Here is a 17,552-nt window from a genome sequence, read left to right as displayed (position 1 = left end):
TCCAATCGCAACTTCTCGGGCCTTTCCGGGAGTCTTGGGAAACATTTCCGAGAGGTTACGATTGCCTTCCACAAGAGTATGTCCGAAAATTTCAAAGCGCCAAATACACACGGATGTTACAGCGACCTCGAAACGGACATGGAGAGGAAAACTGTCAGCATCGTAGGTTCAGGAAATTGGTGAGAGAAACAGAACGACATTTCATTTGTCTGTTTCATGTTTTCTTTTAGATGACACTGTGCTTCGAGTATTCTTCATTTTTTTTTTTACAGTTTGCATTTCAGGAAACAAAAAAAAATTGTCAAAATTTCATGAGCCAGCTTTTCCTGGAATACCCTTTAACGAGATAATTAAACAAATAAAGAAGAACCATTCCAAAAATGTTCAGTTGTGTATAGCATGTAAATGTCCATCATCGGTTTTGACACTCCAGTCCAAACGATTTCACTATGCAATTAAAAAAAATTAGCCAAGGTATAGGCAGGTTCATGCAGCACAACCTCCTGATTTAGCTATATAGCTTGGAAAAGCTATATAGCTTAATAGAACACTTTTAAGCAAAAAATATATTTCCATTGTTTGGGTAACTGTCCACCACGTTATGTGCACTGAGGCGTGGATAAGTATGAGTTCTTTTCATTGTGCTGAATTATTACAAATCAATTATCTTGTGTACCATAACTGACCTTCTTTACATTTCATTCAAGAAGTAACTGTGAAGTCATGAATCAATTGCCCCAAATCTTGTAGAACTTGAAAATGCAAAGTCTCTAAAAGAGACAGAAATTGATGAGTAATCTTTGCATGCATTATTTACAGAACATTTTAAAGTTGAAAACTATAACTGCACTAAAGTGCAATTTTGTTAACATGCTGAAAAAAATACACATTTAAGAAAATTGTATGACAAAATAGCTAAATCAATTTATTCTGAATAGCTTTTTTAAGCTTTATAGCTTAAAAAAAGCTATATAGTTAAATCAGGAGATTGTGCAGGACCTGATAGGTACAAGTATTTATCCGTTAAATATGAGGTACATGTCGCACAATTTTTTACTGCGTGATATACTTACAAGTCCACCTGATCCATTTATTGTGGGGAAGTACAACCAGTTTTCGTTATGATGTCAAGTATCACTTTAATAGCTTGTATGTGTAGAGGATTTGAAAATGACCTAAAATAGGTATTTTACATAAAAGTACAATTGAAATAGATAAATTGGAAAAGATCAAATATCTTCATTGTTACATTATCATTTTTCACTTGGAAAAAATCACAGGAACCAAAAACAAATTTCATACAGAGATTATTAATGTGAAATGTTATGACATATTTTCTCCATTTGAAGTCACTCAGAATACCTCACACAAGTTTTAAGCTTTATCATCTAGGTACTATTCAATGCCAAAACCTTGTAGACTCTTTTATGTTTAGCAGTGTATAGCTGCAGGTCTGTAGCTCCCAGTCTGAATATTACTTATTAGGTTTGTTACTGACTGTTTAAAGAAATTTGTGGGGTCGGTAAAGTCCATAGAAGGCGAGGCGGAGCCGAGCCTTCTATGGACTTTACCGACCCCACAAATTTCTTTAAACAGTCAGTAACAAACCTAATAAGTGTTTTGTTTTGTCGAGGACCTAAAGTTTGATAAGTAAACAAACGTTTGTGTAGAAAATCAGTTCAAATAACGTTACGTCCGCCATGTTGCGCTATAAATTTTGACGCTTGCCTTTTAAAGAAATTTGTAAGGCAGCCACGTGACGCGTTTCATCCAATGACGTCGCGACATTCTAGTCCGAGGCAAAACAAAAAAAATTGAATGGACGACCTGAGAGCTACAGTGCATCCCATAGTTAAAAACGGCAACAATGTTCACGTTGTTTGAACCCTGAGGTATTTGTGATTATCGAAAAATTAAGCAAAATGGGAACCAAGGATATCTTGGGACAAAGTATAAATATTGCTAACATACAAATTAACAAAAGTCTTGGCTGTATTCAGACTCTGTATCTGCAGGTTAGTAGTCTGATACCATATCCGCTGCACTCTAAAGTTAGTCAGTGTTGTTGATACATGTATAAACAATTTCCCAATTCAATTTAAATGTTGGAGTGTATTGTCATTATAAATATAAATCATTGGGTGTTAAGGACCCTTAAATGTGAACTGAAATTACATGAGAATACATGAACACATATGAACTAAAACATGTAAAAGGAAAACCTTTTGATTTACTGGAGACAAACCTTTGGGTTTTTTAAGTGCAAAAGAAACCATTTTAATACAATTTTAGGATGTAATGAATTGAGACGTCAGCAACTATTATTGTTTTTCTGTGAAGTAAAACAAAACAGATGGTGAGATACATGCTCCAAGCTAAAGTTTGATGTGTATTTTCTACATAAATTAAAATATTCTGTTAAAGGGAATTTTTTTGTCAGGGGGTCTGCGATTGCCAAAATTCTTGGAAAAAATGTGGTGGAGAGGAAGGAAAAATTTAACCCAGAAGTTAAGATGTACATGTACGAGGAGATGATTGACGGCAGGAAGCTGACGGAGATCGTCAACACTGAGCATGAAAACGTCAAGTACCTGCCAGGCATCAAACTCCCAGAAAATGTGGTTTGTTGAACAATATGTGGAGTTGTTACGGCATGTTTGACATAAACAGTGTGTGAGGTTGATATCTGTATATTTGATCCAAGCAATAACATTCGAAATGTGAGTTTGATGTTTGTATGTTTGATCAGCCCTTCTCATTCTGGCTACAAGAGAGGCATACTTTTTTTGTTCTGACTTTCCTCCCCTGATTACAGTTAGCAGTTCCAGACCTTCTAGAGGCCACAAGAGAGGCAGATATCTTGGTTTTTGTTCTACCTCACCAATATGTCCACAAGATCTGCAGTACTCTGAAAAATAACATCAAACAGGGCACAGTGGCAGTTTCTTTGATCAAGGTAAAAAAAAAATATTTTAAAAATCAAATCCTCAAAGAAAAATGACACACATTTATGAATCTGTATTTATTACTCATTTAGTACTTAAACAATGAAATCCTTGAAACAAGGCCCTATTGAATCAGTAATAATAAAAATCAAGAAAAATTCAATTCAGCCCCATAAAATGAAATGCTTTACAGTTTAAACTTTTATGTATAGTGCTGAAACCCAAAAAGCGGACTTGTGAATCATTATAATCTAAGCAGAGTGATTTTGACTTTTTGACATTTTTAGTTCACAGCAATTTCATTGTCGGAGTAAACCTCCTTTTATCACAAATCTAGCATGAAAGTACATGCTACAGCTTATGTAGCATTGCATTAATTGATGACACTTACTAATTGGTGTGTATTTCAATTGCTATTTGCAACAAAGATTCTGATTGGTGTATTTATCAAATTTATCAAATGCATGTTGAGAACATGATGCTTACACTTGGAAACAAATATTGGAGAAAGAAAACCAAACTGTAAAAAAGTTGTATTCACAAGTTAAAATTACATACAGAGTTATTTGAGAACAAATGGGGTGATGTTTAGGTACATGAGTAAATAATGTTAGTGAAAAAAACCCAGAGAAAAGGTAAAAGTACGAATTGGCGCATATAAATTAAAGTCACAGACTGTACTTCGCTCATAGAATAATGTTATTCAGTTTATTGTGAAAAAATTTGTCAGAAACTGTTTAGTGCAATTGCATGAGTTGAACAGATTGTTTTTCCTCACAAAAAGCTTGCTGCCAAATGTAGAATTTCTGGAAAATTCAGGTGAAGAGGTCATGAAATCCATTAGACGTTTTACAGCATGTCCTCACTTACCGGTATTTGCTTACAATAAATCTGTACTGAAAATCTTCGAAACATTGTCGCCAGATCCGTAATATGAAGAAGTGTGATTTGTTTATATGTACATGTAAAACTCTAAAACGGTGACTCCATCAGCGCATGAATTTTACAATCCGGGTCGATTAACATGTTTGAGAGAAAGTTGGCGGCAAGTAAAGCGTCAACATTAGTAGTAAATATTGTCTGATGAATATTGAGGAACATGTAATAAAATTAATGTTTTTATAGACTGAGTGAGTTACAAAATAAGGTTAATCACAGAACAGTCCAAAATTGAACACGTTTGTACCAAAAATATTTAGTTTGGTGTACGTTTGATAACACATGGGAGCACATTTGTAGAAGTGTGTCATTGATTAGTTGAAGTTCAATAGAATTGCAATTTATGTTATATTAATTGTTAGTATCTCTGTGAATTCTTTGGAATAAGCTACAACAAAATAAATACTGCTTCAACTTAAATTGATGAGTTAAAAATGATCCAAATTATGGATGAAGCATTATGCTGAAAAATGAAATGGGGAACCTGTTTAAACACTGTGTTTTTGATAATTGTTTGCACCACAAAAACAAGAAGTGATCATTGTGAGAACTCTTGGTCAACTATTGCAGTGGTTTAGTTTTTGCAGCCTAATACAGAGTTAAACATCACAAGTGGCAGTTGATGCATAATTATCAATACATACCACAAAAGCAGGTAAGAGTGGGCAGTTACTCAGAGGGCCAATGAAAATGCTTGTTTCATAAACTGCAACTCAGATTCAAATTGTTCATCTATTACAACCAATAGTGTCATCACTCAATGCATCAGTCTATCGGTTGCAGTGTGTACACCCAAGTTAGATTTGCGATAAAACAATTTGTGAAATGATAAAACAATTTGTGAAATGATGTGTTTTATTTTGTTGTTGTTACAGGGTTTTTCGATTCATGAAGATGGAGTAGTAATTCCAATGTCCAAGGTAATTGGTGAGGATCTAGGGATTCCCTGTGCAGCCCTGAGTGGAGCCAATCTTGCCACAGAAGTAGCTCAGGAGCAGTTCTGTGAATCCACAATAGGCTGTGAGGATGACCAGATGGGACAGTTACTGAAGGAGCTATTTGAGACACCTTACTTCAGGGTGGCAGTGGTCTCTGACAGGCAGACAGTGGAAGCATGTGGTGCACTAAAGGTAAAAAGAACCAGTATCACTTTGACAATCTATCACTTAAAACAGTATCCAGACAATCTATCACTTAAAACAGTATCCAGTCAATCTATCACTTAAGGATGACGTTTACTCAGAATGAAAAAAAAATTCCACTGATGATAATGAAAAACCAACTATTTTGTGTTATAGACCTTACATGGTAGTGTTATTCTTCACTATCAAAAAAGTAGGTCAATGACCTACTTTTGAGTTAATGACCATTGAATATTTTTGGGAAATTCAAGAAAAATCCATAAAAATTTTACACTATGATTCAGATTTTTTAAATTGTGAAAATAATACAAATTGCTTAACTCTTTAACAAATGAAATACAGTTTATAAATGGTAGTGACATTAAATAGATACAAAGCATTAAGTTTTCATTCACAATTTTTATATATATTCTAGTCCGAATTTCCTCTATCAGTTTTCAAATTACTACCCATTTTTTGATTCAATATAACAAAAAATTGAATGATGATAATGCTGAAACATTTATAGTATTAAACTAAGTATATTGACCTTTCTCTGCTGGTATAAAATTTATATGAGGTCAATGATCAAAATTTTGAGATATGGTGTCTTTCATCATTTTTAAGCATTTTTCAATATTTTTGTAGTGTGTGCCATACGATTATCTAAACGAAAAAGCAAGATAAAACCAACAGAAAATATGCAAAATTATGTTGACTAACAAATAAAATATTAACTTTAAAGATCATAGTACTACCAAAAATATTTAAGTGGAAAACAAAATCTGAAAAATTTAGTCCGAATTTCCTCTGTTTTGCTAAAGGTCAAACTTTGTCCGAGCCTAATTCCATAATTTAGTAAATATATCGATTGTTATATTAATAATAATTCATTTCATAAATACTTTTTGTATTTAAAACAAATTTTACTCATGAAATTGAACTTTTTAACAATCCAGATTTGAGAACTCAAACCCTGAGTAAACAACGTCCTTAAAACAGTATCCAGTCAATCTATCATTAGAAATATCCAGACAATGCATCACTATAAAAAGTATCCAGACAATGCATTACAAGACACAGTATCCAGACAATGCATTACTAGACACAGTATCCAGACAATGCATCACTAGACATAGTATCCAGACAATGCATCACTTGACACAGTATCCAGACAATGCATCACTAGACATAGTATCCAGACAATGCATCACTTGACACAGTATCCAGACAATGCATCACTATAAAAAGTATCCAGACAATGCATCACTAGACACAGTATCCAGACAATGCATCACTAGTCACAGTATTCTGACAGTTTGTTGCAAATGGTATCATTACACTGCAGGTTTTCACTGTTCTATTCACAAATTGTTGGATGTATTGATTGTACTGATATCATTGTTCTGTTGACAGAATATTGTAGGTATTGGTGCAGGCATTGTTGATGGTTTGGGTTATGGTGACAACACTAAAGCAGCCGTCATACGACTCGGACTTATGGAGATGATCAAGGCCACAGAAATGTTTATTCCAGGTACAAGGATAGATTAAATTTTTCACTGATTTTTATGCCCGCCTTTGAAGAAGGGAGGGCATATTGCTTTGCTGCTTTCTGTCGGTCGGTTGGTCCACCAAGAGTTTCTGTTCATTTTCTTGCAGAGGATGTACATATTGAAATGAAATTTGGTATACAGGTTTAGCATGATAATGTCTAGGTCAAGTTCGATATTGGGTACGATCGAACAATTTTCGACAGAGTTATGACCCTTGAATGTAGAAAAATTCCAGTTATTTGCAGTTTCCACTCATTTTGTTTTCAGATATTTCCAAGGGGGGGGGGGGCATAAGTGTTTTACAAACAACTCTTGTTTTAATAAATGTATCCATCTCAATTTCAAAGACTTTACAGGCTCACTTTATCTGAAATTGATTTAACTGATAGTTTTAAGATTTTGATGATCTGTAAGCAATCTAATAATTCCTTCTTTTTTTTTTCATATCATGATTGGACAAGAAAAAAATGCTTAACATAATTGAAAAGGATGTTTTCAATACATACAAATCTGCTATCTTTACGATATTCTGATCTTGTTTGCTTTGATTTTTAGAAATGAAGGTGACCACATTCTTTGAGAGTTGTGGTATAGCTGATTTAGTGACGACCTGCCATGGAGGACGCAACAGACTGCTGGGAGAATCCGTCATCAAGTCTGATAAAGTATGAGTCTAGAATCTGTGATTAAATCTGATAAAGTATGAGTCTAGAATCGGTGATTAAATCTGATAAAGTATGAGTCTAGAATCTGTGATTAAATCTGATAAAGTATGAGTCTAGAATCTGTGATTAAATCTGATAAAGTACGAGTCTAGAATCGGTGATTAAATCTGATAAAGTATGAGTCTAGAATCTGTGATTAAATCTGATACAGTGCGAGTCTAGAATCGGTGATTAAGTCTGATAAAGTATGAGTCTAGAATCGGTGATTAAGTCTGATAAAGTATGAGTCTAGAATCGGTGATTAAGTCTGATAAAGTATGAGTCTAGAATCGGTGATTAAGTCTGATGAAGTACGAGTCTAGAATCGGTGATTAACTGATAAAGTACGAGTCTAGAATTGGTGATTAAATCTGATAAAGTATGAGTCTAGAATCGGTGATTAAATCTGATAAAGTATGAGTCTAGAATCGGTGATTAAATCTGATAAAATGCGAGTCTAGAATCCATTATCAGATCTGATAAAGTATTAGTCTTGTATCCACTATTAAATCTGATACAGAATGAGTCGATTCTGTCATTAAATGTGATAAGGTAAAAGTCTAGAATCTGTCATTCAATGTGAGGCCAAAAAAAAAAATATGTGTGTTTCCGGTAACATGTTCCCCAAAATTAGGGTAGGTAGGTAGGCAATTACTTTTTTTTTAACTTAACTTTTTATTTTAACTTCACATTATATTTAACTGTTTTTTTTAAGTAAACTGAATGTGAAAAGTGCAGGCCCCTCACACCCATTTTTGGTACTGGGGCCGGAGCCAATGGATTGGGAAAAATGCAACGTTTTGATAAAAACTGGGAATTTTTTTTCTTACTTTACACGTACAGTCCCCTGGACAGAAAACTAGGATATCGATATACTAATATGATTTTTTGAGAAATTAATATTTTTTTTTTAAATTGTTTTCAAAACTGGGGACATGTGCGTAAAACATTGAAAAGATAAAAAAGTTTATTCATCGAGTTTGATACAAGTTTCTTAATGAAGATGTAAAATTTCCCAAAAGGTCTTTGTGTAATTACTATATACATGTATGTCAAATGGCAAAGAAAAAAATGAAAATTTATCAGAATTTTTAAAAAAGTTGTCTTATTTGTATTAATGTAAAATTTAATTTATTTTTGTATTTATACCTTTTACAAATAAATGTTTTTTGATTGTGTAAGCTGAATGACAATATTTATAAAATCAGTCTGTACTAGTCTGTGTATTTGGAGTATTAGTCCAACCCTCTGACCCACTTACTACCGTTTTGTAGAGGATCTGTTTAGACAAACATTTTTATAATAATTTTAACATTTATTGCAGAATTATAAACTATTAACAGCTTACCAACCAAATGTTATATCAGGATTAAAAGTAATAAACATCGTTTTTTAATTAAACTGTCTCTGTCTGAGGAAATTCTGCCTAATTTAATAAGTTACCGATCACAAGAAACAGTTTACAATGCGGTAGTGTTGCACATCTTCACAGTGTTTTTATGACTGCTGAATATACGTTATATAAATTTAGAATAAATATGGTTTTCTTTTAGTTACATTATTTATTTTGGTCATTCTCAAATTGGGAAAAACACACTCAATTTTGGGAAAAAGATGTCTTTTTTACTTTGGGAATTGGGCCGAATATCGGCCCCAATTAAAGAGAATCGAGAGGTCTGAAACTCTTATAAGCTCTTCTCCTCCCTCAAGAGATATATGAAGAAACATGATAGTGAGCCCCAACATGTGTGCCCTGTGTGTAACAAACCATTTTATAATAGATGGGAAATGAACCGTCATCTCAATAGAACTCATTTAATGCCTCAAACGTCGATCCTTTGGCTTTGCTTGCTTCAAAATTATGAATTTCTCCGTATAAATTCCCCACAGTCCAGTGCCCAGGAAACTATTTATTGCATTAATTTCGGGTGAATGCAGACATTTTTTAACTTAAACCCCATGACAACATGTGGTGGACTTGGGGTTGCGATACCCGCCATGTTGTCGAGTATCTACACATGTGAAATCTTTTAAACGCTTGAAAAGACGTTTTTTTATTCATTTGTTACAAGCGTCTTTTTAACTGCGCCTGTTTTGAAGACTGTAGTTTTAGAACGAATTATGGTACGTAATCCGGATTTGCAATAAAAAGTGCTAGGGTCGGCGCGTAAAATTAGGGTCGGTCGGGATACCGGAAACACACATATTTTTTTTTTTCGCCTGATACAGAATGAGTGGATTCTGTCATAAAATGTTATAAAGCATGAGTCTTGATTCTGTCATAAAATGTGATAAAGTAAGAGTCTAGAATCTGTGATTAAATCTTATAAAGTAAGAGTCTAGAATCGGTGATTAAATGTGATAAAGTATGAGTCTAGAATCGGTGATTAAATCTGATAAAGTAAGAGTGTAGAATCCGTCACTAAATGTGATACAGAATGAGTCGATTCTGTCATAAAATGTGATAAAGTATGAGTCTTGATTCTGTCATAAAATCTGAAATATATCTGTTTCTAAGAGGGCAATATAACTGTTTCTAAGAGGGCAATATATCTGTTTCTAAGAGGGCAATATAACTGTTTCTAAGAGGGCGATATATCTGTTTCTAAGAGGGCAATATAACTGTTTCTAAGAGGGCAATATATCTGTTTCTAAGAGGGCAATATAACTGGTTCTGAGAGGGCAATATAACTGTTTCTAAGAGGGCAATATATCTGTTTTTTTAAGAGGGCAATATAACTGTTTCTGGCATGATTGAGCAGTTTCCAAGGCATAGTAATAAAATTATCTTATTTGTTACGTAAAAAAAAACTTATTCAAAAATGTTATACTTATTACAGAATATTTCTTCAAATAGGATAACAATAGATTTAGTCATTAGGTCATGTAGATTCCTTAAAATACAAGGTACACCTGTAATACAGTGTATTATAGATAAGTTCCATAGATTCAAACCCTTTTAAAAACTCTCCATCTGCATGATCTGTTTGTAGTTTGATGTTATGTGAAGTATTGAATTCTTATTTCAGACAATCAAGCAATTAGAAAAAGAGCTGATGAAGGGCCAGAGTTTCCAGGGACCTCTGATTGCGCGGGAGATCTATACCATGTTAGAAAAGAAGAACATGACCGATAAGTAAGCATTTTCTCTCCTTCATCTTAAACCATCTCCTTCATAGTCCTAGTGCTCAGAAAACATTGTAAAGTAAAGACACAGAATTAATTAATTCTTTATTTTGTCCCAGTTTATAATTTCAAGCCACAAAATGGTGAAATTTTAAGAAACATACTGACTGTTAAAATCGACTACGAATGCAACCCAGGAAGCAGTTGCTATGTCTTGAGAAAGTTTTGTCCTCAAAGTCAATATACAGGCTTATAATACTGTATACTATTTGATTTCGGTATTTACATTTTTCAGTGTCTTTGTCTGTGATAACACTACAATCAATTTTGTATTGTTCCGTCCAATAAATTCAAATGATGTATTGTCGGGGCTTAAGCTACAAGGTTTGCATAACTGAAAGAAATGAAAATCACATGGCAATATTTTTTATATTTAGTTGCACAATTTCTAAAAATTATATAGAAATAAGTAATAAAGAATCATTCTTTGAATTTTATGAGGTGATCATCTCAGTCAGAGCATGATCAAATCTATCATGAAGCCCTTTAGACTTTTGCTGGATTTTAACATGCCCCAATAAAACTCATCAGAATAATTCCTTATTCCTTAAAAAGTAAATCTAATTACGAACTGGCTTTGTACAGATTTCAAATTGGTCTGGTGAGCAATGTGCTCCATTACCATAAGCATAATGATTTTTTTGTGTCATAATGTCTATGATAAAAAATTAAGGTTGCTTGTAATTTTGTAAGATTCCATTGTACCTAGAAGGCAGTTGGGGCCATATTTTTCTCTTTATCACACTGATGTCTAATGAAGATTACTGCTCTTGTTGTAGATTTCCACTCTTTACTGCCATTCACAAGATCTGCATACGAGAGATGGATCCCAAAGAGTTTATATCTTGTCTAAGAAACCACCCAGAACATCTATAGTACTCTGGTCTTCCTTGATATATTAAACACAGCTCTGTGATAATATTGGATGTCTAGTTTTATCAAGGTTTTATAATATCATTCATTGAAAGAATGATATGATATATATACATCATGACTATATACATTTTACTGCTTATCTTTTAAATATTTTGTTAATTTGTTTTGCATATTAATTTATATACTTTAAGGTAAAAACATAGAACGCAACTACAGCATTCTTATGAAGTGCAAATAAAAGTGAAAGTAGATTATTGTAACATGAAAGTAGTTAAATGTAAAAGAGATTTAAAAATCTTAATTTGAAAAAGTGAAACTGTACATCAATGATGTCAACTTTGTGGATTGGTTGTCCTGATGCAGATTTCTGGGATCAGCTGACATGCAACCACCAGGGCATCCAAAGAACAGTTATCTGCAGATGTATGACAAAAGGGGGAGTTTTTTTATTGATTAATGGTAGACCCCAACTTTTCTTGCCATAAATTGTCCATAATATGAAAAATTAAAGAGATCTCTGATTTACTGTTTATATCCTAATAAAAAGCCACCAAAAAAATGTTTGTCTTCCCTGACACTGTGTGTAAACTCGGGGTAGTCAGGTAAACAGATCTTTTTACAGTGTACAGTTGTCTTCAAACATCTCTAACTAAATAACAATAATGGAACAGCAAACTAATTTTTGTAACAAAGTTGATGCCTAGAATATTCATAAAACATGAGTTTGGTAATTTTTCAATTATTCAAATGAAAAAGTGCTAACAAACTTTTTTTAAAAGGTGGCCTAATTGAAAATGTCATTATCTTATACATTGTGTGTATTAAAGAAAATACCATGTATGAAACAAAGTATTAATTGGTATTCCATACACCAATTTCAGTTATTCATTTTTCTCAGAAAGTCAAGCAGAGAAATCATTTTCCCTGTTGATTGCTTTTGATTTTGAAACAGTTTGAAATGTTATACCCTTCTTCTGATGTTTGAAGACAAATTCAAAATATATCATGGTTTTGAGTGATTGTTTTATTCTAAAAAGAATTTTTTTTAATGTATTTCGATATAGTCTTCAAATATGTTTATAGCTCTACATAAATACAGTGTATTTTTTTTTTTTCATTTTGAAATCCTATTTCTTGAGTCTTTATTATTTTACTATATATATTTTATCATGGATTGTTGTTTTTTTCTGTTTTTGTTGTGTAAGTAATCATTGTTAGCAACTTACCACAGAACAAGTTTATTAAACGATTGTATTTTTAACTCAGTTTTTGTGTTTTAGTGTGTACGTTCCAGATTACATGTAGCGCCATTGTTGTCAGTCAGCATTTCCAAGATGTTTTATTGAAAACCCAGAACTTCCAGTTTTATTCACATATTCCAGTGTGCAGGCTTTTCTTATATCTAAGTGACCAAAAGTTTCTATGTAATATAGCGAACTCTTCATCTTATCGTATTGTCATGTCTTGTTTACGTTGTCCAAACAACTCCATGACTTGAGATCTGCTTTATCAATACAGACCCAGACTGTTCGGCACAAAGTTTATCAGTTATTCATATAGTCTAACACACACAGAGCTCGATCAAAGGAAAACGTTTGAAATGTCATCGCTAGAATATTTTGATATACCAGTACTTGATTTTGAGGAGGCCCTCAGGAACCCAGGCCCCGGAGGAGAGAGTGTTGTGAGCGCTCTGCAGGGGGCGGGGTTCATGGGCCTTGTCAATATCCCCGGATTTAATGTGGACAAACTCAGACAATGTTGTCAGTGGTTTTTCAGTCAGTCCTGGGAAGTTAAATCTTCTCTCATGAAGAAATCTTTTAACAGTAAAAGCCGGAATGTGTATCGAGGATATTTTCCAGTCCTGGAGAATTCACCGAGTAGAAAAGAAGGCTTCGAGATTGGCGCCGATATCCCAGCAGATGATCCCGACATGATCAGTGGAAACTGGTTTTATGAAAAGTCCATCTGGCCTCCAGAAAATGGAGACTTCAAATTCAAGGCAACCATGTTGGAGGCTTATGACCAACTGCATCAGATAGCCATGGACATTTTGAAGCTAGCTTCTATAGGATTGGGGTTCAAAGAAAATTGTTTTGAGTATCTGTTTAGGGACAAGCCTTGCTCGACATTCAGACTGCTACATTATCCTCCCTGGGAAGGAAGTCCGCCAGACAACGCTGTCCTAGACGAAGGTAAGGCGGTCACAACCCCGGTACACACCGATTCCTGCTTTCTGACTCTCCTAGCAACATTTCAATATCACGGACTGGAAGTTCTGACGCCAGAGGGCACGTGGCTGCCTGTTCAACCAATCGCTGACGGTCTCGTTATGAATGTTGGTGACGTTCTAAGCCGAATGGTTGGAGGTCGGTTTGTTGCCACTCAACACAGAGTCCTTGACATTGGAGTGGACAGGTTTTCTGTGCCGTTTTTCTTGGAACCTCGCTTTGATGCCGATATAAGTGTGAATGTATTGAATGAATCCAAGGATGAACATTCTGGAACAATTGTTAAATATGGTCCTTGGGTTTTAAAACGAATGGAAGAAAAGGGATTTTTCGAATTTAAAAACCTTCCCAAGTTTTAAATTCATATCATTAAAAAAATAACTCTACTGCTTGCACAGACAACACATGCAGATATTACATTTGTATTGCATACACGTAGTCAATATTAGAATAATTTGAGATTTAGACAAATGAAAACGTTTCGTAATACTGTTCATTAAATCTGTTCATCTTGTTTACATGCAACTTTTATTTATGAAAAATGACTGGTAGTTTTGAAATTATCTTTAAGTTTTCGCAGTGCATTTGAAAACTTGAGTATGTCAATTCCTCTCAAAAGAAGGTCAGATCTGAGTATAGAGAAGAATGCATCCGGCGAGGTTGACTGCAGAAGGCGTAGTTCAGATAAAAGATCCGAGTCCAGTGCATACAAACTGCAAAACATGGACAGGTTATCAGGAAGTTTACGAAATGTAGAACACTCAAAGAATTGCTGTTAATGTTATCTAAAACTAAGAACTTCTAATGTATAACTCTGTTGTTGTTGTTGTAATGTCGATGTTATATGATACAGTGCATACAGTAAAACTTCAGTACACTGATAACGTGTATACCAAATGAAAACTTCAATCTGCTTCGTGCATAGTCATATTATGATAAGATGAATACGTGCCTTTCATTGGCTGCGGTGAAGTGACAACTGTCCAACCAAGTTCTTAACTGCTCTGTCGTCCACTGCTTATCCAAGTCGACGCTTTTTTTGTTGGAAGTAACTTGTCTTACTGTACCTAATGAGGAAGAATGTTATTAAGTAAGTACAACGTACAAAGAGAGGCAATAGAGATGATTCAAAAGACGTGAAATAGCGCCAGAATACAGCGCGTCTCGTGTTACCCTACCTCTGCTGCTATCGACTGTGTCACACAGTCTGCCCCGTGAGCCAAGCTCCCGGAGAAGGTTTGTCATCACGTGGTCGTAATCACGTGGCGAGGTGAAGTCGAAGTAGAGGCGGGTGCCGACAATGATCCCCAGCCAACCGTCCGGCACGTAGCGAGGTTCCAGACGGAGGGGCACTACGCTCTTCCTCAACTTGTAGGCGTACTCTGCCTCTAAAAGGGTTCAGTGTAGGTACGTGTTGGTTTCATTTACATTAGATTAAACGGGTGCATTAGTAGAAATAATTAGCTAATCAGAGAGTTGACACAGAGTGCTTTTTTTTTTTTTTTTTACATAATTTAGAATCTTGAAAATTAATTAAACGACTTTGATATCTGAGGAAACAACGTAAGATGCGGCCATTACCTGATCTACAGTTTGGACTTTCCTTGTATTTCTTGGACATACCAATCAGCACCACTGCCGCATTCTCAATGGCCAAGGACATAGCTTCTAACGTGGAACCACCTAGAAACACAAGGAATACATTGTTATCACGCAGTTTGAAATTTTTAACTCAAAGTGAAAAATATATCAAATCGTTTTCATAACCAGCCGTGAAATGTGATCACTGACTTATGTTTTCGACGTCCATCCATACTTTAAAGCCCGCCTCTTTCAAGGATTCCTTGACCTTTAGCATCGTTGACTGGGAATCCCATTGGTAACTTATCATCACATGGGGTTGGCAGTCTCCTTTTAAATTATACATACATGTATATGTTTAACATAAACCGGTACACTATTTGTTTTTCAGTAGTTTTCTTGTTCTTTAAAACGCGAAACTAATTCAGCAAATGGGAAATTTATTTCAACTTAATCTCATTAAAGAGCATTACCAAAAGGAATTGGCATCTTAGAATTGCGCTGTTTTATTTCCCATAATGCACCAGTAGCCGAGTGTCGGATTCTTTCATCAGTGTCGAATTTGAGGCTTTCTATAGCTAAGGATTAAAATCATTACTGAAACACATACTCAAACTTTTGCATAGTAGTAAAGCAAAATATTTTTCAAATGAGTTTATTCATAGACAAAGCTGCATCAAAATTGTTGGGAAAAAACCTTTTAAAGATGGAAGATATCAAACAATAACAAGAAATGCTTACCATTTATTAAGTCAGGCTCGGATATGATTTTGGAAAATATTTGATTCAGGAAAGAAAGTCTCCAGATAATCATGAGTGTTTCTAATACTTCTCCCGTCTCTCGCCTCTTTTTCATTATTTCCACTAAGATCGGCAGAGCCCCGGATGTGACTATTTGCTCCTTATTGTTGTCGTTGATGGACAGGTTGTGGATTCCACGGAGAACCTCAAGGACACTCATTCCATGTCTACGAGACAAACCGTCCTCTGATATCGAGGCCTGCTTCAAGATTTGAACTATGAACCCAACAACCTTGTTCTCCAGAATTTTGTCATTCTTTTGATCGTCTGTGAGCAAATACGACAGTACAATGATGCCTTTGGCTAAAATCATTTGTTGTTCATTGAACTTTTCAATTGTATTTTGGATAATGTCTGCTAGTTTGAATTCCTTGAAGTGAATTACAGCAGCTGAGGTCACGTGTCTAAGACAGTTATGCCAACAGCCCAGAATGAACTTAATCACAAACTGTACGACATCACTCGTGGTAGTATTATTCAGAAAGTCTAGAAGCTGGGATGTATTCTGAACAAAGATTGACGAGCAGACAAACTGGTGACAGAGCCGAGCAGATGAGTCAGTCCCCACCCACACAATGGACAGGAAATTCCGGACGTTTTGTGATGAAGGTCCAGCCAAGGTTACTAGTTTTTCTTTATGTTTGAACAGCAAACACAGTACATTTTCTGTAAGGTTCTTTATGTTATCATCTACTAGCGTATCGACGATAACCGTAGGCCTCTTTTTTTGCCTCTTTAATTTTTCAATCGTCTTCCATATGCATTCAATGTGGTTTTCAACAGCGTCGACCAATATGTCTGAGCATTGGATAGCCAACATTTCCTGATTGATTCTCTTGTGCAATTCATTATCAGGGGACAACTCGTCAGCGATTTCATCCATTTGAATGCGATGGAATTCAATCGATCATACTACCTGCACAGAAGAAATATGGATCTTTGTGCAACTATAAAAATGCTGCATAATGATGTCTTGCGATCTCAATCTCAATTTTTTTTTTACATTTAACCCGCTTTAAAGAAATGATTTACACAGCCGTAAAGGTAAGTGTTGAATGTATGGGCACAACAGAGAAATGGAGACCCGGACCAATCTAATATGCTGTAGGAACTACTGTCGCTGTTGAACGCTCCAGAACGGTCCGACACATGTTTATCGCATACTGCAGCGTAGTATTGATTCCTTTATAAATAACCCCCCCAAAAAAGATATACTGGAAAGTGGAATTCAACACACACTATGTGTTATTAATTAAGCGAATAATTAATACAGCATCGGACATGAGAATACCGACAGACACACACTCGCACACATTGCAGAAATCCTACCTGTCCAGCGTTACACACAGCATCCTTCTATCGATCGGTTTTCTTGTCAGCTCTAAATTCAAAGTCGGTGCTGTGTTTCCTCGTTTCCGAAAAAACTAAATTTTCTTATTGCGAACTTTGTACTTTTCGATTCATATTTGAAGGTAAAGCGAATACTAGTTTCGTTAGGATTTTTGTGGATATTTATTTTTACTATCAATTTAAAAAAAATTCTGGCTTTTATTTTTTTGCAGCCGTGGTATTATGTCTGTAAGGATATTTACATATTGGAGCACAGTCATGT

The 17,552-nt window shown here is 34.8% G+C and overlaps 3 protein-coding genes across 5 annotated transcripts; 2 read left to right on the top strand and 1 right to left on the bottom strand.

Moving 5' to 3' along the window:
• The first annotated feature begins 19 nt into the window (after positions 1 to 19).
• Positions 20 to 12,588, top strand: LOC105321194 (glycerol-3-phosphate dehydrogenase [NAD(+)], cytoplasmic). Its single transcript, XM_011419437.4, has 8 exons — positions 20 to 179; positions 2,441 to 2,621; positions 2,816 to 2,956; positions 4,760 to 5,014; positions 6,422 to 6,542; positions 7,117 to 7,226; positions 10,295 to 10,401; positions 11,231 to 12,588. Exons 1-8 carry the CDS (start codon positions 79 to 81, stop codon positions 11,325 to 11,327), a joined length of 1,113 nt encoding a protein of 370 aa, XP_011417739.3. The 5' UTR covers positions 20 to 78; the 3' UTR covers positions 11,328 to 12,588.
• LOC105321195 (uncharacterized) lies at positions 11,889 to 17,351 on the bottom strand. Of its 3 annotated transcripts, none has more exons than XM_011419438.4 (8): positions 17,270 to 17,351; positions 15,881 to 16,856; positions 15,613 to 15,717; positions 15,350 to 15,469; positions 15,140 to 15,241; positions 14,737 to 14,946; positions 14,511 to 14,625; positions 11,889 to 14,271 (listed from the first exon to the last, which is right to left on the bottom strand). In XM_011419438.4, the coding sequence occupies exons 2-8, from the start codon at positions 16,821 to 16,823 to the stop codon at positions 14,091 to 14,093; spliced, it is 1,776 nt and encodes a 591-aa protein (XP_011417740.3). In that variant the 5' UTR covers positions 16,824 to 16,856; positions 17,270 to 17,351; the 3' UTR covers positions 11,889 to 14,090. The 3 variants fall into 3 exon arrangements, with proteins under 3 accessions (XP_011417740.3, XP_019920026.3, XP_065941090.1); XM_020064467.3 differs by having other exon boundaries at positions 15,881 to 17,123; positions 17,270 to 17,314; XM_066085018.1 differs by lacking the exon at positions 17,270 to 17,351 and adding an exon at positions 16,973 to 17,263.
• Positions 12,928 to 13,917, top strand: LOC105321205 (uncharacterized). Its single transcript, XM_011419460.3, has one exon. The coding sequence runs from the start codon at positions 12,928 to 12,930 to the stop codon at positions 13,915 to 13,917; it is 990 nt and encodes a 329-aa protein (XP_011417762.3).
• Positions 17,352 to 17,552: the final 201 nt, after the last annotated feature.

Source organism: Magallana gigas, chromosome 5 (genome assembly GCF_963853765.1).
Source record: "Magallana gigas chromosome 5, xbMagGiga1.1, whole genome shotgun sequence".
NCBI lineage: Eukaryota > Metazoa > Mollusca > Bivalvia > Ostreida > Ostreidae > Magallana > Magallana gigas.
This window is presented reverse-complemented; position numbering and strand designations above follow the sequence as displayed.